This window comes from Barbus barbus (assembly GCF_936440315.1).
Source record: "Barbus barbus genome assembly, chromosome: 3".
Lineage (NCBI taxonomy): Eukaryota > Metazoa > Chordata > Actinopteri > Cypriniformes > Cyprinidae > Barbus > Barbus barbus.
The window spans coordinates 39,045,458-39,072,692 of NC_136731.1; the positions used below are offsets into that span (position 1 = coordinate 39,045,458).

At 36.7% G+C, this 27,235-nt stretch overlaps 1 protein-coding gene across 2 annotated transcripts in view; it reads left to right on the plus strand.

The window, feature by feature from the left end:
* Nucleotides 1-27,235, plus strand: part of kansl1b (KAT8 regulatory NSL complex subunit 1b) — a 65,238-nt gene that overhangs the window by 6,192 nt on the left and 31,811 nt on the right. For both annotated transcript variants that reach the window (XM_079379746.1, XM_079379745.1), the window contains one exon: nt 8,866-10,123. In XM_079379746.1, the coding sequence (XP_079235872.1) occupies nt 8,955-10,123 (1,169 nt within the window). In that variant the 5' untranslated portion in view covers nt 8,866-8,954. The remainder of the gene's footprint in view (nt 1-8,865; nt 10,124-27,235) is intronic.

Below are 27,235 nucleotides of genomic sequence, written 5' to 3' on the forward strand. Positions count from 1 at the left end.
TATATTTGCAGCTTTTATGAAATTAGTTTATATGGAACATTTCATCTTTTACAAATTAGGTTTCACATGTCAAGTTAATTTCACGTGCAATACTGAATTCAGAATATGCACCTTTTCTTATATCGTCATATCAGTTTTCACCAACAAAACCTATATATATATTAGTTTTAAATGGTTCATGGACCTATGTCAACTTTTCACAACTAAAAGGTCTTTTAATAAAGGCACTCTCTCATACACACCTACATTTACACAGTCAAAAGATAAGCTCTCATTCACACACTTCCTCCTCTGGCCAAATTGAGAAATTTCATCTAGACATTACAACCGCTTGAAATAATTTTTATTTAATTGAACGTATTATGTGTTTGAGTTTTGAAATGAGTAGAATATGAGCTTTAATCACAGTAGAATGTGAATGATCAATGCCTAGATCATTTTGCAATGAAATATCCCTGTTTAAAAAAAAAAAAAAAAAAGAACAAGATACTTATTTAGGCCTTTTAGTGAGCCTAATATATGCTAGGCCTCCATATATTCACTTGAGGTGTGTGTGTGTGTGTATATGAGAGAGAGAACAAATAGATGTCCTTTGAAAAACTTGAAACTTGATGTCTTGAATAACTGGTATAGGTTTAATTAGTAATGCCCTTATGTTTTCTCAGAAGCCAGCGCTGTGTGGCATAGGTACATAGGTGCTGAGATCAGTGTTGGTAGTGTTGTTGTGGCTTTAGGTAATTGTAATTACACAACTGCAGTGTGCTCAGGATAAAAAGTGTCCCCTGGGAAAATACGAGTTAGTAGTTGATGACATTCTGGACTGGTCTAAGAATAGTCCACGGTCTGTAAATTAGTGTCCAAATGCAAATTCTTGGATTGTGTGAGAGATGGGCACCAGGGAAGCTTTTCTTTCCCTCCACCGCACGAGAGTCATTGAAATACATGTTTTTGACCTTCACACATTTCAGGGAGTGTGAGAGAGGGAGGTTGTCACAGTCCACAAAGCAGGTTATTCGAAAGCTTCCTTTTTGATAGCTTGTAGTTCGAGGGTCTAGATTAGAGCGTAAAAGATAAATGACTTAAAGGGGCTGTTTACACCTGGTAACTTCATTCGTTTTCTCAGATTGGATATCTATCTGATTTGTTAAAACGTTTAAATTTACACTTGGCCACGTAAATGTGTCTTCGCAAAACGGATATAAATCCATTCTTTAATTCTCGCGCTGTATGAAAATTTAATGGCGTTCACGTCAATGAAAGCAATGGATATGCGCTGCATTTTATTCGTTATCAGATCATTTCAATATCAGAGACGCAACAAGAGAGAGCGCGACATCAGCACAGGAAAGATAGGTTAGTTTCACTACTTTTAATGAAGATGATTGTGTGTTACTTTCAGTTTCATTCGCTCATACACTTGTCCAGTTTCGTCTGGATTGCGGCCCAGACCACCTCCTAAAGGGGTTTGAGCGATCGTATTTATATCCGTCTCGAATGCATTTCGGAGGGCATTTACACCTGGTCTTTTCAAAAACGCATGAAGTGACCAGGTTTAAACAGCCCCAAAAGGACAAGAGTTTTAATGAAAGAGTCTAAAGTTAGGAAAACCATTTTATGTACACTGTTTTTTTTATTCTTCGACGCATTGTATTGAGCTTTGTTTACATTTTGTGTGTTTCAGTCATCTGTATTAAGTGTTCCAAGACATCATAGACTTAATTAGCGATAGCAAGAGAAATCTAAGTCCGTTTAGTCTGCTGGTTTTAGTCCATTTTAAGACTACTCGCAGCGAGCTTGTTTACATGCATAATTTTACACTAAATATGCTCAAGTCGTCTACATTTAAAGTAGTGCAAAGGCCTTAAACTGTTTGTCATAAATTGATACAAAACCTGATCAGTTTACACATATTTTTGCCTATTACCCTGATTTTGCTCTGCACCTAAATATTTATTTAATTTGTTTTTTTTTTTATACCAGTGATCAGTTGGATTTTTCATTATGTTTGTTTTGCACTTATTTACTCTTTCGCTAAACTGGAGATCAACCCAAGTCTTTTAAATCTCATATCGAAGCAGTTTGTATAATGGGGGTTTTAGAATAAGCTGATTTTTGATGGTTTATTAGCCTATTGTTGTGCATGTAAACATGCTGATTGTCTGGTTAACAGAAGTTATTCTGTTTAGTGTCAGTTCCAGAATCGATGACCTTGTCAGGCCTAAATCGGCCTTGTTAATACAGCAAGTTTGTGTACATCTTATTTGATTATCTGTATTGTATCCACCAAATTGGTTAAAGATACTTGTCGGCATATGCCATTTATTAAAAAAAAAAAAATTCATCCACTTTTTTTTTTTTTACTGCTCTTATAGGTGTGGTTCCAGTGTTTTCATGGAACACTGCTCTGAAGAAAAATGTAAATAAGGTCAGAGTTGTTCTGACTAGTAGTTCCTTAATAGAGATAATGGATAAAAGGCTTTGACAAGGATTCACCCCACCCAGGGAGGTTTGGATGCGCGCACAGTTCACAAAGACCGTCTCATGCTTTTCTGACACAATCTGATGTGTGGTTGACAGTTTATTTATAAAATATTTTTTTTGTTGTTCCAAGAATAGCCTGAAGATCGGTTATCTTGTACTAGTAAAGGTACAACCACTCTGATTGACATGTCAGACGCATGGTATTCAATACCAGACTTCGGTTTAATTCCACACAACAGGAAGTCATTTTGTGATTTGTAGTTGAGCAAGAATGTCGTAAAGTGAGGAAAACTTAGAGAAGTGAATATCTTAGTCGCTCATATCTCTGCTAGAAAAGCATTATATGCATTAAAAGCGTTATATTTTTATATGCCTGCTGTCATTGCAAAAATTTTATTCTTTTAATTTTTCCTATATGTTTTAAGTATACACACCAGACGTGCTGTGAGTGATGGTAGTAGTATTAGTAGGAACTTTAGTAGGATGTCTCATTATTGAAGCTAAATGAATAAAGCTAGATATTGCCTTTTCAATTTCTCAATTCCAAACCTAAATCTGTCTCTAATCCATCTCTGTCCACACACTGGACATAAACATGAAGTTTTCATCATCCGGTTTTCCCACTATTTAGTGAGGCTGTGTGAGGAAATGGAAAGGCAAAATTAAGTGTAGTGGAAACAATAGGACTCAATTTCTCCTGTTATCTTCATTATTATAAAAGCTGATTTTCTTTTCCCCACCACAGAATTATGATCCTTCTACAATAGCTGTTTTTATACACACACATGCCAAGTAAACATCCATTATGTATTTCTCTACTTTACACGTCAGCCAAACATTGGAACTAGCCTGTATTAAAGTAAAAAAAAACACCTAAAAATGGAAAATGACATGTTAATTTAGCAGGCACTCCCATTCACCCACACAATTCTTGACATAACATGTTCAAAATTTTGTCCACCCAGTTTGCCTTAAAGGATTCGTTCATCCAAAAATAATCTTTCTGGTATTATTTATCATCAGTGCTCTATTTCACCAATCTCGTTTGAATGTTTCATTTAAATTTCTCTTTATTCTCATGAATCCTTTTTAAAGTGTAAAAACGTAGTTATTTGTAACTGCATGGAAAATAGTGACTGGTGTTTTGTCATTTACTGAACTATGATTTTTGGATGAAATGTTTTTTTTTTCAAAGTTGCTGTTTTCATTTTGAGATGAGGCAGTTTAACCACCTTTTCTGTCTCGCATATAATTTATTGTAATGGCCATCTCACAGGACAAGGTGACATTTCAGCTTTGAGCCCTGTCGCTTTAGTGTGAGTCACCCCACTCCATTTTTGTGTCTTAAGAACCGAAGTCTCTTTGTGAGTTTATTTTATATCTCTACTCTCAAAACATTCACCAAATCCGTTAAGGCACAGTGCATCAGCTTGTTAGATTTAATAAGAATGGGTTACACCTAAAGGGTTTTGACAGCGCAGAATGAATTGGTTTATGTTCCGGATTTAGTTATTGGTGCTGTCAACTAATACCTGCATTCATAGTCACTTCAAACGTCATGGTCTGTTGTCATTGTTTTAAGAATAAACATTACCTGACGTCACAGAACAGTAAATCGGTAGGCGTGGGTTTTGCAGTTGCTCCATGTAGAAATACGCTCAAATCGAACAGCTTGGCCTCCTTATGAAACTTTCTCTGTCCTTGTCTGTGGCTCTGTTTGTCTTTTGGTCATTGATCCTGTCAGCCGTTGTGCAGTGGTTCTCAACTGGTGGGTCATGTGCCATAATTGGATTGTACATCTGTTTGGATGCAAATAATGAAATGCAACAAATCCTGTAATCATTCATAGTTGGGATTAGTGCTGGGAGGTATACCCGTTCATACCGAATTCCGGTGTTTATTTGAAAAAGCACATTTTAAGCTTTGAAAAAGTTTTATAAAAAGGCAAACCTCACATTTTAGACTTTAAATAAAGGTTAAGTCAAAATGATAATTGACTTATCTGAATTGTTTAAGTGTGTAGAATTCACATAAGCTTGTGTTTCATCAACCGGTCAATTTACAGCAGGGCATGCAAATTCGGTCCGTTTTTGGCCAGACAGACACTGCACACAGGCTGAATGTAAATATAAGTCTCTGTAAATCCACTCTCTGGTGCTTATGGAACAACAGAATTATAGCTGTTTCCCGTGAACTCCGCGGACAAAACAATATTGCGATTTTAAGAACTCTTCCTTTAGGTATTACTTGGAGTGAAGATGAAAACAAAATGACATCGAATCGTTTCTGAAGTCGTTCAGAACCTTCAGAGGTACATTCATATAATATATTCATTTGTATAATTCCCTTAGCACTCTTAAAACGAAACTACACTGCGTGCTGTGCACACATGAGACTGTTACTTAAAACTGTGCTTCATGCTGGACAGTATTTATTTATTGTGAGTTGTTCAAATCGCGGTAATCGAATATGGTTTTAATGATAAATAAAATATGAAACGATGATAAAATATTATCATCATCAAACCGGTAATCGTTACATCCCTAGCGCAGCTAAACCATAGCTTTCATTAATTTTGAAGATTTGTCCAGTACTGCCCCACGAGCGCGAGGTCTGACTCTCCCGGCACAGTGTCGCCTCTCTTGACGGCTTTTCTGTGCAGTGAGCAGCAGCACATTCAGCTGGCCATACCACAGCAGACTCGTCAGTAAAGGAGTACAAAACAGCGTTTACAAGCACCTGTCGCTTACTGACTGTTTGGAATTATAAATATGAGTAGGGTTGGACAATAATTCAATATCAATATGTATCGCGATATAATATTTTTCAATAATGGTGATATTTTTAAACACATTTCCGATATTTCGATATATATTACCAGTGTTTCTCATACATTGATTTGTTTGTGGCGTTTGACTTTGTTGAATAAACATGAGCACTACACGTTTCAAAATCAAAATGCGGTGCAGGTGTTTTATATGAATGTATCTCTGAAGGGAACCAACTGTCTTCAGAAAGATTTCGATGACATTTTCATTTGATCTGATAAAGTCGCGTTCATGAGCCGAGCTGCTTTGATTACAGCCATTACCGGGAAAACCGCTCCGCTAGTTCTACCGGTCTCACAGCACCTCCTGCTGGCAGAGAATGAGGCCGTCTCAAGCAACATGCTTTTGCTGTTGCTCTATTTATAGATTTTTCTGCAGCAACTCAGAGCACTATTCATACTCTTTATCCTGGCTGAAGCACATTTGTTTCAATCTATAAGAACAATCAGCCTACAATACCAGTCAAAAGATTTTGAACAGTAAGGTTTTTTTTTTTGCGAATTCTCATCTGTTCACCAAGCCTGCATTTATTTGATCCAAAGTTTTTTTTTTTTTACTATTTAACTGTTTTCTGTTTGAATATATTTTAAAATGTAATTTATTCCTGTAATCAAAGCTGAATTTTCAGCATCATTACTCCAGTCTTCAGTGTCAGACATTCCTTCAGAAATCACTCTAATATGCTGATTTGCTGATGATCAATATTTAAAACAGTTGAGTACTTATTTTTCAGGATTCTTTGAATAGAAAGACCCAAAGATCAGCATTTATCTGAAATAAAAAGCTTTTGTTACATTTATACACCATTCCATTCAAAAAATTGCAAATAAATTATAGAAATACTTTTAGCAATGATGCTTTAAATTGATCAAAAGTGATTGATAAAGACATTTATAATGTTACAAAAGATTTGTATTTCAGATAAATGCTGTTTTTTTGTAAACTTTCTATTCAAAGAAACCTGAAAAAATTCTACTTGGCTGTTTTGAACTATGTTTTTTTGAGCAGTATATCCGAATATTAGAATGATTTCACAAATGACTGGAGTAATGATGCTAAAAATTCAGCTTTGAAATCACAGGAATAAATTACATTGTATTACATGTTTTTGCTGTATTTTGAATCAAATAAATGGAGGCTTGGTGAGCAGAAGAGAATTCTTTAAAAAACAATCATACGGTTCAAAAACTTTTGACCGGTAATGTATGTTAGCCTATATTTAGTTAAAGATATTAATATTAATAAGGTGAGTCTGAGATGTTTATTTGACAGTGATTTCACATTTCTTGTTTGTATGAAGGCTAAATACAAATAAAAGGTGCACATTAATTATTTGTGCTTTTTGTGCGCTACATGAGACAAAGTAATATAGCCAAAACCACCGCATAGCCGCTCTTTAGTGTTGATGCGATGTCGCGATTTATAAATGATAGTGACTCCTTGTTAACATGAATTAATGGGACATGTTTAGTCACTATTTAGTGTGGAATTTTTCTACAATATTCACTCATGACAGTAAAATAGGGCATTTTTAATCAATCTACTGCAGTATTTCCTCTCTCAATGAGTAGAAAATGTCGTTAACATTCGGTCATGAATGAAAAAAAAAAAATGCCGTTATGTACTGTGAAACCGGTATAATTTTGAAAAATACCGTGATTATTACCGGGGAAGTCGTGGCCTAATGGTTAGATAGTCGGACTCGTAATCCAAAGGTTGCGGGTTCGAGTCTCCGGCCGGCAGGGATTGTAGGTGGGTGGAGGGAATGTCCAGCGCTCTCTCCACTCTCAATACCACGACTGAGGTGCCCTTGAGCAAGAAATAAAATTAAAAATAAAAAATAAAAAAGCATAAATGGCTGCCCACTGCTCCGGGTGTGTGTTCACGGTGTGTGTGTTCACTGCTGTGTGTGTGCACGTTGGATGGGTTAAATGCAGAGCACCAATTCCGAGTATGGGTCACCATACTTGGCAGTACTTCACTTAAAAAAAAAAATTTAAAAATAAAAATTATACATTTTTGGTCATACCGCCCAGAACTAGTTGGGATAATCATCTTTTGTAGTTGGCATGAAAGCCTAGTCAAACTCTTAATGTATTGCGAAATTCATCTATTGCTTGGTAGAATCTACAAAGTAGCTGAGAATCCAGCATTGGCAGATTATGTGACCATAAAAAATACAACCCATGAGAATATTAAATATGGGTGCACTTTTCTTTTCCTTTTAACTGTTCAGGCTGTTGATAAAATAATTTATAAATAAATAATACAACATAAGTATTTTTAAATCTATATCTAAACACCTTTTAGTTTTCATTTAATATCATAATTGCATTATTTTTTTAATATCATAATTGTAGTAATTTCATAAAAAAAAAATATATATATATATATATATATATATATATATATATATATATATATATATATATATATATATATATATATATATATATATATATATATATATATATATATATATATATATATATATATATATATATTTGTACTGTAGTCTAAAATTCATGTCCTGAAGCACAAACAAGTTCAGAAACACTAGGCCAGGGTTAACATGAAGATTTTAAACCTGGAAAAAAAAAAACCTCAATTAACAAGTTTTCTCCTACAATTAAAATGAACAGGTGCTAACATCTTTATGATGTGCAACACAAACACCTGTTGAAATGTAGTGTTAAATATTTCATGTTACTAAAATATTAATGAATATAGATCAGTAGTGTAAATTACTTGTTTTATGCTACTTACTCTCTTTATAAAATTTTGACTTTATTAAAACCAATTTGGTTCAGAACCACTTGATTTGGGAATATATGGCTGTGTAGCTAAAGAAACTACACCTATTTGACTCCAACACTAAGGCAGCAACTAACGATTATTTTGATAATGGATTAGTTGGACGATTATATTTTCGGATTATTAATCAGATTTGTTTTTATATATATAAAAATTGCATTGGGCAAATAACATACTGACACAACTAAATAGTATTTATTCACATAATAACAAAAATGGCCTCCTATGTCTTTCACAACAGCTTGCATTCTTTCTGACAGTATGTACTTTTGGACTGTAATTGGGTATCTGAATCAAAAACTACAAAGTGCTTGACTGTTTTTTTTCTGCCTGCCTTTCCTAGATAATCATTAATTATATTATAGCATTAGAAATTCTAGCATTTTCGATAATCGATTTTATCGATTAGCTGTTGCAGCCCTAATTTAACAGCAGTTTCCCTGAATCATGAATGTGAGATGTATATTTGCTTCCCATCTGTCAGCCACCAGCTTAATTTAGTGGAGTCTTGCACTTGCTGTTTAATTTCATTAGTACATTGAAAATACAATTAACCATTCGGTGTAGCCACTTATATGTTACAGAAACTCAAAGGGGAGTAGTGTTTATTAGCCTAATGTGCATTGGATGTTTTCCTTTTATACTTGAAGTGTGGTTTGTTTGTTGTTTCATGTTCAGTCAATCCATGATGAACCACTAAATTTGACTTGGTTATGTTTCTTTGTGTCTTGTGTTTCTTCAGGCTGCCCCCTGGCACAGCGGTAGGTGGGTGGTGTGGAGCTGGCCTCGGCACCGGGAGAGGCCCCCTCGCCCGCCCCCTCCCAGCGCTGCATGGCTGCAATGGCGCCCGCTCTGACCGACGCTCCGGCCGAAGCTCACCGCATACGCTTCAAACTGGCTCCATCCTCCTCCACCCTCTCCCCGAGTGGCGTGGAGGGAAGCGGCACCGGCAACCACATCCTCGTGTCCAGTAACGGCGCCGTCAAGCACAAGGCCTCGGAGGAGCGCCCCTCTCGAGGGGCCGGACCCTGCAAGCCCCTCGTTACCTCATATCACTGTTCAGATTTGTCCTCGGCAAAAGAATCCCTGAAGCTGCAAGGTGTTCTACTGCAGACGCACGGCATCCTGCCGAGCCTCATACCACGCAAGCACCAGGCTTTAGAGCTCTGTGAGGAGCAGCCAAAGAGCATCATGAGTGCCAGTGGAGGAGGTGGACCGTGTGGGCCGCCCACCGTCAACGGCATAGCAAAGAAAGTAACTAAACCGACTGACCGAGACAATGCGGTGACCTTAAATGGTGGCCAACATGCCTTCGAGCCGGATTTGTCAAATCAGACTGAAGTTGTCAATTCTACCAGAGGACTGACAAGCAACGGTCCTCTTCGAGAAGGTGCAGAGCAGCACCAGCCGCCAACAGCTGAGTCCCAGAACTGTCCCAGTAACGGAGAACCTCCTGCAACATCTCCCACCTCCGTCACACCTTTCACAGAAGACAAAACTTTGGACTGTCCGCTGCTAGGCAATGAAGATACGCTGGCGCTCTCGCTCGCTGCCCACCAAGACCCTTTATGTGGTCTTGGGGTGGAGCTAAGCGACCGTACTCAGCACAGCCAGAGCAGACAAGGGGAGATCGAGGCACGGCTACGGCGATTATGCAAACGGCTGCAGGTGGTACAGGCCAAGCAAGTGGAGCGGCACGTGCAACAACAGTTGGGCGGACTACTACAGAGCACTCTGGGTACTCTGGATGCCAGGCGGCCGAGGGGCCGTTACGGCGACGACTTGCTCACCTCTCAGGAGAGGGACGGACTAAGACGTTTCCTGAAGAGTGGATCCATGCCAGCTGAGTTAGAGCGACTGTCCCTGAGCTGCACCACCAACCTGCGATCCGCCGAATGCGCGTTCGATTCTGACGCCACAGAAAGCAGCTCAGGAGGAGAAACTGATGTGGAGGAGGATGAACTGGCTCGGGTTGACATCGAGCAACGCCACATTCCTCTGTGAGTACCGACCTTGATCATTCCTCCGAGTAATGCGTGTGATGGTACGTGATTCTGATGTAGGATAAGTGCTGATGCAGCCTGGGTCAAGCTGTTTTCATGAAATTGCATTCTCACACAGTAATTATCTGTGATGTTCAAAAGATATTGAACAATCAGTGAGTGGCTGTAGTTCATCACTGTTCATTTGTAGATTTCTTCTCTTAAGTTTGAGATCATGTCAGTTTCTTTTGTTACAAAGGAATTTCTTGGTAATTAAGGTATGCGTTCATCTCTTTAATATCACTAAATCCTTGTTAGACAAGGACAAGCGCCCGCACTCTCTAACACACACCAAGCCAGTCATTCCCTTCCCAAGGGCTGAGCCTTTTTTAATACACTAAAATGTCAAAGGATTTTTCTTGAGGCAGTGAGTCACTTCCTTAAACCCATGCGCACGCTTTCTCAGTCAGTGATTGGGCCCGTTTTCACCCATCCCAACCTCTGGGTAAGAACGCACTGGACAAGTGGAGGGCAAAGATAAGGCATTGTTTAATTTCTACATCCTTTTGTTGTTTGTTTTACATTTGTTATTTTGTACCATCTTTCCAGTATTTTTTATTTTTTTGTATTTTCCAAATGCCTTGTTTCTCAAACCCAGCAAATGTTTCAGATGCAAGGAAAGTAATCCTCTTTACAAGGCATATCTGATAATTGATGATAGCATTGGCATATAAAGTTTTATAGCTGAGAGAAATTCCACTTTTGACTAATTTTGCTTTACTTGGTGTACTTTTAAAAATCAACTCCTTCGCAGCAATTCTTCAATCAGTCTCTTTTGCTACATCATTGTAGTTGGATAGTGTCTCGACGGCCCAGTGAGTCAGAATTTTTTTTTATTTTTTATTTAATCAAACAGACTAAGGCCACTCCATGAGGGGATAACCTACATTCAGCGGAGTCAGTCACATGACTATTGCGCAAGGACAAATAGGCTTACTTGCAGATTATGCGACGAGCATAGTGAAGCGTGTTGACACAGGACTATGTAGCTTATTTCTTTTTATTTTTGAACGTCACCGTTTGCTTTCCACACATCCATAGGCACCTCTTTTCATGGGTTTTTAGTCCTTTGCTGGTAATGCAACAGATTTCTTTGTGGGATTGAGTACCACATGACTGCATGTTGTAACTGCATGCAAGGCCTTTTTGTTAATAGGTAGTAGATTTGTCTTGCTGCTTAATCAGCCATTAAAACCAGGGTCTTGATGAGCCGAGAGGTCACTTGAGTGCAGTCTGTAATACACAATGATTAACTTGTGCTAGTTTGGTTCATAGGAGGTAAACGTAAGGTGGTTGATTTCTTTAGAAGACACTGAAAGGAGGATGTTTTGTTGTGTTTGATTCAGTTATGTGGAGATTTTGTTGCTATTCTGTATGTTTTTTTTTTTTTTTTTTTTTTCCTACCTCAGACAGATTAAGAAAGCTCAATCACTGCTAATGATTAACCCGGGTTGCCACAAGCAGTCCGTATACGGTGTAGCATGGATCCATGTCCCTCCTGGAACGAAACCCCACTAAATAACCAAGTTTCCATGAAGACCAGCTTCGAAATCCATTATGAACACACAAGAGCAATCACATTTCTCATTCTTGCTAGTGTCCTTCTGGTACTATGGGCTAGCTATTAGCTTTCACGTACTTGCACCATCTGGTAGCATTCATTGTTTCTGTGTTGTAATCCTGTTAGCTAGAACCGGTTTGAAAGAAAGGGAGTCATTGAACTGGTCGAACATCAGACATTTGTACCTGTCATGCAGCATTCTGCTGTCGAGTCCTCAAGAATTGTTTTTTTTTTACCCACCTTTGTCTTTCCAAAATTCTGTGGACCGCAAAAGAAGAAATTTAGAATATCGTAGTTTTACAAAGGGATGTAGGATGCGTTAGTGGTCCATACAACTCATGCATTATTTTGCAAGTCTTTTGAAGCCATATGATAGAAAAATTATGCAATATTTCCTTCTCCCTAGGGGTGGGCGATATGGAAAAAATATCATATCACGATTCTTTTTAGAAATATCACGATTTTATCGCGATTCTTTGTCATGTTAGTTTTACTATTTTGGTTTTACAAGTTGTCTGAGCATTACAGCCAAACTAGAAAGACACAGCCTTTCAAAAAAAAAAAAAGACATGGCAGATATTTAGGCCAAAGTGGGCGAAGATAAAAAAATCTTAGTCATTTTATCTTTCTTATTAAAAAATAAGAACAAAGATACACATTACAAAAACACATAATATACAAATAAAACAAACAGTGCTTTATTTTCAGGTACAATAGGTGTATTTAGCAGAGCATTCAATGAAATTGAATGAACAAATATAAAAATAAAACACTACATAGACTGATTCCTAAAGCAACTGTATTAGTTTTTCAGTCAAGAATAGTGAGTGCATTTTGTTGTTTTGTTAACGTTAAATGAATAGTTCCCCCAAAAATAAATATTCTGTCATCTGTCTGTCAATTCTGTCCATATGTTTTATTTATATACCATCATTTACTCAAAAGTTGTTTTAAACCTGAATGAGTTTTTCTTCTGCTGAACATAATAAATGCTATTTTGAAGAAGGTGGAAAACCAAACAGTTGCTGGTCCACAGTGACTTCCATAGGGATTTTCTTTCCTACTATCAAATTAAATGTGGACCAGCAACTGTTTGGTTACCCTCACTCTTCAAAATATCTTCTTTTGGGTTAAGCACAAGAAATTAATATAGGTTTGGAACAACATGTAAATAATGACAAATACAATTTTAGGGTGAGCTATCCCTTTAATGACAGTCGACAGCATGTTTAGTGTCCTGTCCTTTTAAGACCTGCATGCATCTAATATACAGGCACGCATCCGTTTCTCTCTTAACTATTTACTTTTATTTTAGAGAAAACCAACTGAGTCTGTATGTAAACCTTGTGTGTTTTGACAGTATTAGCGCAAAAGATAAATTAGTTGAGTAATCAGGCGCTGTTAGACAGGCTTTTTGGTGTGCGTGCTTCAGGTGTTTGTGCTCAGACCACCGCGTGAACTAAACATTTAACCAGCAAGGCTTGTGTGCAAATAATGTACTTTTGCGATCGTGAATAAGTGCAGTGTCCTGTCTGAGTAACTCTACTGCTGTATGTCGTGTTGTACAGTATATAGAGACGGCGGCGCCAGAACTGTATTTGATATAATGTGTGCTGCAGCACGATACTACGATATTTCTTCAAAAGCAGATCGTGGAGACATTTTTATCGTCCACGCATCAAAAATCGTCATATCGCACACCCCTACTTCTCCCCATACAAGGTTCTGATAAATCTTCTCTCTAGTGGGCTGTTAGCGGTGTCAATCAAATCATTGAGTCAGTTGAACTTGAGAAGCTGAATGGTAAATTAATCGTTCCAGATTTTGTGAACTCCATGAAATTAATACATTGAAAAGATTATATTACTGACTGGACGTAAACGCATCAAGATATGGGATTGATGTCAAAATTTTGTGTAAACAAGGAAAGATTCAAATTATTTGTATCTATTTATTGGTCTTTTTTTGGTCTTGGGCATTTCCAGTTATTGTTCATTTGTATTATATTTTAAAAAGAGCAGCAAGAATATTCCTCAGACTTTTTCTTTTGTGTCCCACGAAAGAAGCTCATACAGGTTTGAAATGACATTTTCCAAAAATTGTATTGTGGGCCTCGTCACTAAATGCCCCATGGGGCATTTCTTGATTGCTTCTGCAGACCATTAATCAATGTTTCTGTCTCTTGTGGTTTTAAAGGTATTTGCATCTTGTTTTGTATAGTAAGATGATTTAAGTGAGGAGCGATTACATTGGAGTTTGTAATCAGGTACTCCATGTACAATTTCTCCTGAAGGTCCTTCTGTCAATGAACTATCCGTCTTTGGATATGGACTTTTGTAGTGAAAGCAAGTTTGGTGTTTAGCACTGTTTTCCTTTGTCTTTCCTGGCATGTTCATGTCTAAGACTTTAGATGTTAAAATAACTGATATGTCTGGACTTTGCCACCTTCTGAAATGTGTATACCTAAATATAACAAATCAGATATTCTAATAATCACTGGATTTCACAATACTGTTTATACATCTTATGTATTCAGACCAATTTGAAAAGCACTTTCTTTTACTGTTATCAAGGATTCCCCATCGGCATGGTTTCTGGTTTTACCAGTCGACCTTCTAGGCCACATCACATAGCTAGCTTATCAAGTTGTTTTATTTTGTGTTTTTCCCCTTTCTAATAGTTTACCATTGTCAGTTCCATAATGTGTTTTTTTTCCCCTTCTCATTTGTCTTGTCTTACTAATTCAAAATGCGTGACATTTTAGATGTTTTTTTTGTTCTATTTTCTAGTTTTGTATTCTTGTGTCTTTGCAAGATAAAGTGACAGAGAACAAGGCCATTATGAATAGAGTTGATGAGTCAGAGAGAGACGTCTCTCTTAATCATTCAGGATTACAGTTTTTACAGATTAATACACCAGACCCAATGCCCACTGGCTGCAGGTCCTGTGTGAACAGAGTAAAATTGTTTAGCACTGCTTTAATTCTTCACAGATGATGGTTTAATACCCTTGAGGAGAAATATCCAATCCTGTCATTGAATGTAATTCAATAAAATACTTTAAGTAAAACACTGCTGGAATATTTTTCAAGACTATCAAAACCAGATCTGTGTGAGAGAGAGAGTCTTCATTTGATCACCCTCGTATCTTTCCAAACCTGTATGAAGGTCTTTATTCTGTGAAACACAAAAGAAAAAACCCACTGAAGAACACTAGGGTCCAAAACAACAGTGGACCTCAATGACTTTAATTGTATGGCCCTCACAACATCAGGACATACAAATCTGCATCAGATTTGCTTCTGGTTTCCTCTTTAGTTTTTCCCCTTTTTCTTCTGTCTTTTTTGTCCCCTCCAAGTTTTAAGTCATGTCCATGCAAGCTCTTCATACATTTGAATTGGATGTCGTAATGCCCAAATGACCATGCTGCAATGGACATATGATGTCCTGACCAAACGGCGGCACAGAGGTATGCCAGTTTGTATTGTGACACAAGAACTGGTTTTTATTCAGATCTAGCGCCTTTTAAAAATATTGCAACTGAGAAATTTAACGGCATTTTGTTCGGTTAAGTAAATGTACAGATGTAGACTGAACACTGTGCACTCAACCCTCTCTGAGATCAGTATGTCCATTAAACAGACTTGATGTGCTCTGTTTCTGTACCGTCTGTCATGAAAATTAATCAATTATGATGAGAGACAAAATCGTGCGTACAGTTGATTTGCATAACAGAAGCATTTTCTCATGGATCTGCTTTCGTGGCACTTTCTATGTTTATCTCTCCTGTTTCCTTTTCTTTTTTTCTCATCACCCTTAGTGATGGCTTTTGTGCTGCTTTTCCTGCATTCTGCTGCTTTTTCTTTTCTTTTGCCTTCTCTCCATCTGCTCCCTTTCCTTCACACACATTAAAACCGTTGCTGCTTGAAATACAAGCACTGCCAGGAAAATATCCTGTCGCTTGCATCCCGTCCACAGTCATGTGGCTGCACCTGTTCTGTCTGCATGTTTGTGTGTGTGTGTGTGCGCGCACAAATGTGCAAGTACTTCTGTTTGTATGCATGGTTGATAGACCACCTAGTTTTCATTCTAATCTCATTGATCTGTTAATCAATATATCTGGGCCAATAGCCATGAACAATGAATATTGCTGCTTTCCATTTGTAATGGGAAATTGGTAATTCCGAGTTCCTAGTAGAAACTTTTAATTGGAATGCCCTCCCAAGTCGGAGTTCTGGCTCGAAACCTTGGAGAAATCACAACTTCAACTTTTGAATCCAATATGGCTGCTCAATGCCTCAACAGATGGGAAACGGTAGTAAAATATTCTTCATTAGCACTTATATTTGTCTGTGTCTCAAACTCAGTGCATACAGTACTAGGGCTGTCAAATAATCTTTAAATTTAAAATAAAAATCCACATGCGAATGCAAAATGCGATGTCTGTTTTTTTTATTTTTTATTTTTTTTAGTTCGCCTATCCAGTTGAACCCACTAGATGCAGTGATGCTGCGTTGTTCGTTCAAAATATTGCATATATATCAAAGTATATCAATGTGGAGATGTTGTTTACGTCAAAACTGAAACCAAGCTGTTCAGACAGAGCGCATATTTTGCACATTTTCTAGAGGGACATCTGTCACCGTTGCACTCACGTCTCACAAGAGAGCCGCATGTTTAGACATTTGTATAATTGTTTAAGCAACTTAATTACATTTCATAATGTATTTTGGCCTCAGGAAAGAAGGCAAAAGCTTTTTTCCTCCTATGTATATTTTTAAATTGCAATATAATTCAAATGTTGATAATATTCAAGTGCAAAATTTGAATGGTTTTTCTGCCATTTTGACAGCCCTACACAGTACTATCCAACCTCTATTTGTGGACATGATACTATGGCTTTATCTGTGCAAACTGCTGCTTTTGTGGATTTTTTTTTTTATCAACTTTATTGTATTGCTAACCATGGATGCGTCCATCTTGGTTTTCTGACTTCTCACTTGGGTGTGACGTCATTCCCAGCTCCGACGTCCAAGGTAAATTGAATGCAGCATATTATTTGCTTTTTTTTTTTTTTGCTATTGCTAGGCAGATGGTAGTGGAGGGAGGTGACATTTTCATTTTAAAGTGCGTAGTTTTGAACACATTTGTGAGTTTGAGTGCAAGGTGAATCATCAATATTTCTGCTCTGTTTTCCTTGAAGAAAATGACAATTTTATAGCTAACCTCAAAGCATACAGACATGAACTAAAAGCAACATTCTGATTTTGAGATTCCCTTATCTTCTGTTCTATTCTATTGTATCTTTTTCTATGGCTTTCACAGACTTAAATCAGATTTTAGCAAATCACAAAAGTGGCGTAGTACAGTTAAAGCTGTCACCAACCATTTCAACCATTTGTGCAGCGTGTCCCACCTTAGTGAGTGCAGGAAATGAGATCTTAAATTGTGGCAATGTGGTTTCCGGTACGCGCACACAGTATGAGAGAACAACAAACTCTCAGATGGCAAAACACAGACAGTGAGACAGACGGTCATGTGTCGTACACCCCTTACTGCAGGGCGATTGTGTGTCATTCACTGTAGCCACCGACTGGTGTGACCCAAGAAATGTTGAGGAACTCGACAGGTCCGGAGTGATTGTGAGGCTGTTTGTTTTTGTAGTAGCCTGCAGCAGAGAAAGATTGACTGATTTTTAAAGGGCAGACCCAGCTGTGCACTGTTGCCCCTGCTCTCAGGGCTGTCACTATGAGGCAGCTCTGTTCATCTAATGTTGTCCTTTATCTGCATGAGTAAAATGTAAACCACCTTTTTTAATGAATGCATAGCCCGTTTATACACAGACTTGAATCTGTAAATAAATGTTTGATCTATAATCTAGGTTTAGATCACCCAAAACTGAACATTCTTCCAAACCTGTATGAAATCTGAATGACTTCCTTTCTTCAGTGAAACACAAAAGAAGAAATGAATGGGAACTGATGCTTTCAGGCTTGAAAATGGATGCTAAAGTGCCGTGAATGTGTCATATCGTGATAGATGTGACTTTAAGCTACGATGGCTTTGTGTGATTTAACAGACGTAATATTTACGACTTTGTCATTGTGCAATAAATGCCTTCTTTCCAGTGATTGTTGTTTGCGGTCACCAGATCCTTGAGTCAGTGATTTGAACTCGAGAACCAGATTTGTCCAATCTGTAAAAGATTTATTCAGGTTGTAACTAGGAGTGGGCAATATGGAAAAAATATCATATCACGATTTCACGATTCTTTGTCATACTGGTTTTACTATTTTTGTCTGAGCAGTGCAGGCAAAATAATTTCCCTATTATAAGGACACAGTCTTTCAAGGTAACAAAATATAAAAAAGAATGGTGGATATTTAGGCCGAAGTGGGCGAGGATAAAAATCTTTTGCATTATTTTATCTGTTATTAAAAATAAGAACAAAGATGCATATTACAAATACACATAATATACAAGTAAAACAAACAGTGCTTTATTTTCAGGTGCAATAGGCCTATTTAGCAGGAGCATTCAAGAAATTGAATGAACAAATATAAAAATTATTATTTTTTTTTCAGTCGTTATTTTTTTCCTCTTTCTGTTTTGTTGTTTTAACATTAAAGAATAAAACATCTGTCTGTCGATTCTGTCATTGTGTTTTATATTTGTACCATCGTTTACTCACTCCAAATTAGTTTTAAACCTGAATGAGTATCTTTCTTCTGCTGAACATGCATGCTATTTTGAAGAACGTGGAAAACCAAATAGTTGCTGGTCCACAGTGACTTCCATAGTATTTTTTTTTTCCTGTTATCAAATTCAATGTGGACCAGCAACTGTTTGGTTACTCACGTTCTTCAAAATATCTTCTTTTGTGTTCAGCACAAGAAATAAATTAATACAGGTTTGGGACAACAAGTGAGTAAATAACACATTCAATTTTAGGGTGAACTATCCCTTTAATGACAGTGGGCAGAATGTTTAGTACTGTCCCTTTAAGACCTGCGCGCATCTAACAGGCACGCATCGGTTTACTTTAATTTTTAGACATAACCAACTGATTCTGAGTCTATATGTAAACCTTGTGTTTTGACAGTATTAGCGCAAAAGATAACGAGTAATTAGGCGCTATTAGACATGCTTTTTAGTGCTCGTGCTTCAGGTGTACGGGCTCAGAAAAAGTGCACGTCAGACCAGCGCGTGAATGAAACGTTTAACCGGCAAGGCTTTAAAACACACGCAAATAATGTACTTTTGTGATTGTGAATAAGTGCAGTGTCAAGTCAGTGTAATTCTACCGCTGGGTTAACACTGAAGTGAATGTATGTGGCGTTGTACAGTATATTGAGACGGCGGCGCCATAACTGCAGCTGATATGTAGCCTGATACTACAATATTTCTTCAAAAGCAGATCGTGCAGACATTCTTATCGTCTGCCATCAAAAATAGTCATATCGCACATCCCTAGTTGTAACAGAACTATAGCATTTGAGATATGATTAATTTAAAATAGAATAAAAAAGCAACTCAAAAGACATCGCTGCTTCTGTCAGAGGGAAACCAGGGTAGATGTTTAGTGAATAATGACAAAAGTTTTGGCCTGTTCCTGAGGCCAAACTATCATGTGACTTTAAAATGTTTAAATAAAATGCATGAGTCATGGACTACTTTTTATGCACATTTATTTGTAATTTTGTAACTTGATGGCCCTGGCCCTCAATTACTGAAATTTTTTTTTTTTTATATTAAAGAATGGCTTGAATATTCTTCAATAAATGTGTAGTGTTACATGGAGGGAAGGACATGAGGATTAGTAAAAAGATGAAATGCCTGTTCTGCTTTTCTGTCATCTGTTTCACTCCATCGCATGCGCATTCTGATCTCTCCTCCATCAATCCTAACTTTCATCCCAAAGCTAATTGCAAATGATTTAATTTGCTCTTACCCATTTCTCAAGCACTGGTTTTCTCTGCTTGAGTATGCATCTTAACCATTAGTGTAGAAACGGTAAATCAGCTCTCAGATGAATATTTAAGGGCATCCTTTTAAACATCAGCGCTGCTTTGAAACTGCCAGCAGCTTTTTCCATCCACCCCGTTGCCCTTTGGACTGCGGGATACAGCAGCCCACCATCTCTTGTGTCTTATGGCAGAGTATCTCCGTGGAAACCATGTAAAGGTGTGGGGGTTTTTTTGTTGTTTTTTTCCTCCATTTTCCACCGTCAGATGTCTACCATGCTCTGGCTGTCTGGTGCTCACTCTGAGCTCATGTCCACGACCTTTCAGAGCTGCAGTTTTTATGCTGCAGTAGGAAGTGTGGTAGTACTACCCTGCACTTAGTATAAAAGACTACTGCACTGAAAAATTGATATTTGGTAGTTGTGTGGTGGAAATGTGCTTAAATTGAGCCTGTGCTGCTTTGTGGCTCAAATTAACCATTTTAAATCCCCTTACAAATTTTTAAACCTGCACTGACATTTTCTTCTGAAATTAATTTTAACGGCATATTGAAGGTCTCCTCTTTTTACATAATATAATATGATAGCAATTGTTGTTAATAAAAATGATAAAACTGTATAATTATGATAATAAACAAAGTTAATGGCTATTCCTAATACTAATAGTGAAAATAATGAAACAACACGATTTTCTGATTATATTTTATAATATGAATTATTACTTTCTAGTTGGTGGTTGAGGGTTGGACATTTTTATTAAATCACTACAGTCTCATTAAGACTGTATGTTTTTAATGTACCTGTCTGATTAAAGTAGGGCCCTATAAATCAGTTACATTTTATTCCAAATTCCAGTTTTTTCCATTTAATTTTTTTTCTGGATTTTTTTTACTTTTTCTTTTTTCTTGACTCTTTTAATGGTTAAATAAAATGTTAATAGTCAAAAAGCATGTCTAATTAATTGCAATCATGAAGCTTACAATAACCCAAAATGAAAATGTAAAAATCCTGTCATGAATTACTCGCCCTCATGTCGTTCTAAACCCATAAGATCTTCCTTCATCTTCGGAACACAGATTAAGATTTTTTTGATGAAATCCTAGAGCTTTCTGACCCTCCAGAGACAGAAGAATTGTTGAATAAAGTTATTTTAGGTTTGTTTGTTTTTGTGCGCACAAAGTATTGAACTTTGCAAAGCAGTTGAAAGTTGAACCAATGATGTCACATGGATTATTTTGTCGATGTCCTTGGTACCTTTCTGGACCTTTATCTTACACTAATATATACCTGGCTCAGAAACATGGTTTAAATCACGATATTACCAGTTTTCATGAGGTATTTTAATCATTTTTTTTTCTGATAAGATAGAGTTATACCTACAGCGTAGGTTTGTTTTCCTCTTTCTGCCTGTATGGCTCACTATCATCTGTACCTGGCAGCGCCCGCAGTGCCTGGCCCATAATAAAAAGACTCCTCTGTGAAGGGTGTGTGTGTGTGTGTGTGTGGCACAGTGACTGAATAAAACCGCTGAATGTGTTGCGTCTTTCTTAGGCCTGTTTTTGTTCTGTAATGAAATATGTGAGCATCCCATCTGCGGCTCAGGTAACCCTTTCCCGAGGGTTTGTCTGTGTCTTTGTGCTGGTGTGGATCACGGTTAATGAATATGATGTCACACTTGGTGGTTCATTAGTGTGACTCATCACTATCATGACATCATATAATCACCTCGTCAATTTCCCTGGTCTCCACCAATCGGATGAAGCCTTTTGCAAACAAGCAAGCAGTTTATAGATGTGGCAGTACATCAACAACCAACTTTTTACAATTTGGCTTTGCTTTTATTTTTATTTTTTCTTCACCATCGGAGCCATAAACAACTGGATCTTGTGTTAACGTATCAGGCACCCGATACAGTCACTACTGGCCAAAGAGCAAGCTCTCTGGATTGAGTTTTTTTAATTTTTTATAGAAGAATTAAAAAGACAAATAGAGAATAATCAATTGAATGGCCATTAATTTTTCTTACTGGTCATGGGGTATTTGGCATTACTTTTATTAGAAATATTTATTGCTGTAATGTCAATTGAATGATGTTTTTCCTTGTTTTTATTTTTTTTTGACCGATTGCAGGTTATCATCCTTCACAGCATCACATACAACATGGGCCAGTTTCAGTTTCGCAGTGGCACGTTTTGATTGTTCCTTGTCATTGTGGTGACTTTAATGAGTTGCACAGTCATAAAATATTTTTATTTATTTTAAAAGAGGGAAATTTGTATATTTATGAAATTATATACACTGCCATTCAAACGTTTGGGGTTGGTAAGACACTTTCAAAATCATGAAAAAAATCTTATGCTCACCAAGACTGCTTTTATTTGAACTAAAAAAGTAAGTGTTTTTTGTTTTAAATCAGAAAAAAACTATTTTTTCTACTTTAATATTTTATAATGTAATTTATTTCTGTGGTGGCAAGACATCATTCTGATACATTGATTTGCTGCTCAATAAATATTTTTTCTTATGTTGAAAACTGTTTTTTTTGCTTTATTTTAGTGTAAACTGATACATTTCTTTGGATTCCTTGAGTATAAAGTTCAAAAGAACATAATTTATTTGAAAAGTATTTTGTAGTATGAGTGTCTTTACTGTTAATTTTTTATTAAATACTTGCTGAATAAAAGTCTTCATTTCTGAAAAGCTTACTGAGCCAAAATTTTAAACATTTGAGTATATTTGTACTTTTTAAAAAAAAAAAGATGAGCAACTGGAAAAGTGATGCGAATTCCAGATGTGTTTCCACATGGAGTTCTAAAACTTTAATAAACTCCTGATTGTTCAATTTAGGTTAATGTTTATATGATTAGTGACATTGTCACTAAGATGACATTTAATTTAGTAACTTAATTATTTAATTGGAATTGCTTGATACATCCAAGGAACTTATTCCAAATCTGCAAGATTTTTTCTTCTTCTGCTGAACATGAAAGAAGATATTTTGTCTTAGTTGTTGGACGAAAACAGGCAGTTTTTAACTACTTTGAAGTCACATTTTTCAGACTCTGCTTGGTCTCTGTTTAGTTTATAATATCTTATGTCCGTAGGTTGTGCTTGTGTTAGACTTGAAGTTTACTTGTAATCCTAAACCTGTGGAAAGACTTTAGTGTCATGAAGAGTTCTGCGTGTGTGTGTGTTTGATCGGGAAGTAGCACTAATGCGCTGCAGATAATCTTATTGTTTTTGAACATTGTTTGGGGACCACAATACAAATTCCTGAGCTACTGAACTGTGCTGGGGAGGAAACACTGAGTACTCTGGCTCTGATTCAGTCCAGAGCTTACGGGCTGATTGAGCCCGACTCCACCAGGAACTGTTTTCAAAAGGAGATCCTCTTGCTGTGTCTAAAAAAACCGAACGAGCATCAGATTCCTCCGCAGAAACGTGTCCTTGTGCTGTTTGGGAGTGTCACTATGTGTAATGATTTCTACAGTCCTGAATGGGTGGAGTGAAATTTCAGTTTTGCCACACATTGGCAGTTATGAGATCCATGTGCATGTTTGCCTAACACGTATAGACACTCCACACGCAACAGTTTTTTATCCCACCGCAAACACGAGAATGCCGGCTGGACACAGTACAGGCTCACATTGGCCAGCAATCGCTGAGCTGTTGGAAGCTCAAGCCACATGTGGTTGTTTTGCTGGCTGCTCAAGTAACTTAGATCAATGGAGTTTGTTTTTCAATCTAATGAAATGTGTGTCTCTAAACAAGTTCAGAAGAGTTCACAGTGTCTTTAAATCAATTAACTGTTCAGCTTCCTTTTGTGAAATAGTGGGGAAAAAATCTAGCCTGTTCTAAAGGCGTTTTTGAAGCGTTTGTGTAAAGGTTTTGTTCTGATTGTCTACATGAGCACAAACTCTGAAACTGTCATTTCTTGATTTCTTCTTCTAGTTGCTATATTTTGATGCGTTGTGGTAATTTAATCATTGCATATGCATTGCAACATGTTTTTTTTTTTTGCAGCGTAGTTTGAGTAAATGGTGATTGACCTGATATGGTGGATTATATGTAATATGTTTAAATGTATAAAAAATACTTTATAATATCTGGTTGTTTGAACGGATGAAAATGTGTACATTGAATGCAAAGCAAGTCTTTTTGGATACAATTTGGATAATGTCTCCCAAATGCATAAATGTAAATGGTTTCTATTTAACCCATTTGTTACTGAAATTGTGCTTGCTGATGTGTGTACAAACACATTTATCTGGTCTCCTGCTTCTGCGTCAATGACTGAAACATTAGCGTTGTGCTAGCTCTTCGTTGGTTGTTGGAGGTGTCTGTTTCTCGTAGGCCGTGAGCGATTGCTTTTCAGATCAGAGCGTGTTTGATGTCACACCAGCAGGTGTTTGGTGCATCACAGACGTGCACATTTCTAAATAGAGTGTCTGATTCCTCCTCTAGGAGTTTGATTAAGCTGGTTCATATCTGATCACCAGAGTATGTCTGGCTTAAACGCTCCCTTGATCAGCACACACATCTGTGGTGTGAAATTAAATCTTCTCTCTGTCCCTCACGCTGATAGTAACATCACTTCTGTATTTTTCTGTATTCTGTATACAGGCTCAGATAAATACCCTCTAATGTAGTGGTATCCGTTGAGATGTCTGATTGATTTTTTTTATTTTTTTTATTGCCTTGGCTTAATTGCTACATTGTGTCTGTTAATATTAATTAACGATGGTGTGTTGCCAGGTAACAGCGGCACATTTTTGTAGTGTTTATTTGATGTACATCATTACTAGGAATGTGCATAACTACAAACATTCATAATTGTTCAGGTAGCACTGAATAATTAGGCTGCGTCGTGTCCATCACGCTTTTTCTGTGTGTATGGATGATCAACGCAGTCCTGCAGAATTCCTGTATGTATGTATGTATACATTTTTTTTTTTTTTTTTTTTAATCCTGGGGGGGGGGGGGGGGGTGTTTTAATTTTTCTGGACTCAGTTTTTCCATTTTAAATTTTTCTAGACTTTTAATGGTTGAATTAAATGGTATTAATAAAAAAAACGTGTCTAATTAATTGAAATTTACACCGTGTAATGGATTCCATTTTAATGTTTCATTTAATGTTAGAATTGTATAATTTATCATTTTTATTTATTTATTTTATGTTTTTCCAGAAATACGTTGTTGTACTTACATTTTTCTGGTAAATGATAATGAAAAATGTTTTAATAATCCATTTTATTATTAGCAGTAGTACTATCATTTAGGGATGCACCGATACCACTTTTTCCAGTACTCGCCCGATACCGATACTTTTATTTTTGGTACTTGCCGATACCGAGTACCGATACTGATATTTTCATTGCATTTGTACATTTTTCAAATATTGGGTACAGAAACTAAGAGTATGTATAATGTTAATTGGTTAACTTAATTTATCAAATAAATAGTCAAACCAAAATTTATTCAAACACCTTTTAAAATTTCTCATTATCACGGTTTATTCGCTATAGTTTAGAAAATGGTAATAAAATATGACAAGAACTCGGAGTAAAACTGTGTCTGAACAAATTCAGCTTGATAATGTCAGATAACTTTGATAGAAAGGTACATAATGGATTACAATCAACCGAAATTTATTCAGACAGCTGTTAGTATGACAATATTTACACAACTATCAATACTCTGTCGGTCCACCCTTAGCCTTAATGACAGCCTGTAGTCTCCTGGGCATGCTGTAAACCAGCTTCATACGAACCTGAACTTCGGTTTTTTCCCAGACTCAGTCTGAATAATTTTTTGTCCCAAATTTGTATCAATTTTACTGGTAGCCCACTGTATGAAGAATTTTTGGTTATAATGTGTCAGTTTACTTTATTTTGATTTGACTTTATAATATCTTCAGTTGTTTTTACACTTATTTATGCCCATTAAAATGTATTTTACAAGTTTTTGTTACTTTCACTGTTCATTTTTTTTTACTCTATGGTACATCTTTAATTTAATAGCATTAGAGCTGCTCCATTGTACTGTGATTACGCGTTTTGCTGTGATAATGCAGGCAACCACTCGTTATAAATCTCCTAACTGTGATATTTTCAGAAATAAAAGTTGCTTTTTTCATCTGAAACGTGCTGCAATTTATATTCCAAAGCCACTCATATAATGCATAATCACTCATGAAGCAAGCAAAACACGTGCAACGTGCGCACGTATTTGTACTGGTGCCGAATGAGAGGGACAAATACAGAACATAGCGCATAGGCTGTTAGTTTCACTTTCGCCAGAATGTCGTGTATGCTTAAGGTTGAAAAATAAATGGTTTATAGTGAATACCCCTATAAATTGTCTTATATTTACGATTTAGTTTTAAGCCAAATGATGCGTGTGCCAAGTGAGCGAACATCAATAAAGATCACACAACAGAAGTGCGCGCACGCTCTCTCTCCCTCCCTCCCTCCCTCCCTCCCTACCGTTAAGTAACTCGTGTATTGTTTTACTTGTTTTTGACACATCCGACCGAACTACAAACTATCCAGTGATGTCTGTGAGAAAGGGATATTCACTCGACAAGCTCGCACATCTGCGCCGCCGTGCGCTCAATCCACTCAGCGTGCTTTGCTTAGCCCATCAACTCGTGCACATCAGCTATACAGGCGTCAATACTGAATGTTTAACATTAATTTCATTGCATGCATATACTTAGTAGACATCCTTAATCTCTAATAACTCCATTCTGCTGTCTGTTGTTCTGTTGTCTGTATTATTGTCTGAATATGGCACTTATCACATGCTGAGTGGTATCGGCGTTTGGTATCGGGGCATTTTAACGAGTACAGGAGCTCCGTATCGGGCCCGATACCGGTATCAGTGCATCCCTACTCTCATTACAATAAGAAATATTTCTGTCACAGTTTATTCAAACTTTTATTTTGATTGGTTGTTGTGAAGACTTAAGTTTCTTTTGTTTATATGATATGACGATAGTTTTTCTCGAAATGGTAAAATGCTAATGAAGTGCAGTTCTAGAGAGTACGTTTATGTACTCATGTTGAGGCGACAGAGGCTAAAATCACAGTGAGTGTTACGCATGTTCCAGTATGTGTGTAGAAAATGAAACATCATTCAGAGGCACACAGACCTAGTAGTCGACCAATATTAGTTTTTTGACAGCCGATACCGATATCTTGGTAAGCAGGGTGGCCGATATAATTTTATTTTAATTAATATTTAAGAAAATAAATCATTTGAAAATGGATTTAAAAATAAATGTAAAAAACACGCTTATATTTTAGATGACACAGTATTTTTGACAAATAAATGAACCTTTAATAAAAATATAATTAAAATGAAGTAAACACTGTCACCAACAGGGCACTCAGTATTTTGGGAAGTTTGTTAATTGGGAATTTTTTTTTTTTTTTTTTCTCAAATAAAACTGTTGGATTCATATAATATGTATGTGTGTGTGTGTGTGTGTATATATATATATATATATATATATATATATATATATATATATATATATTTTAGTA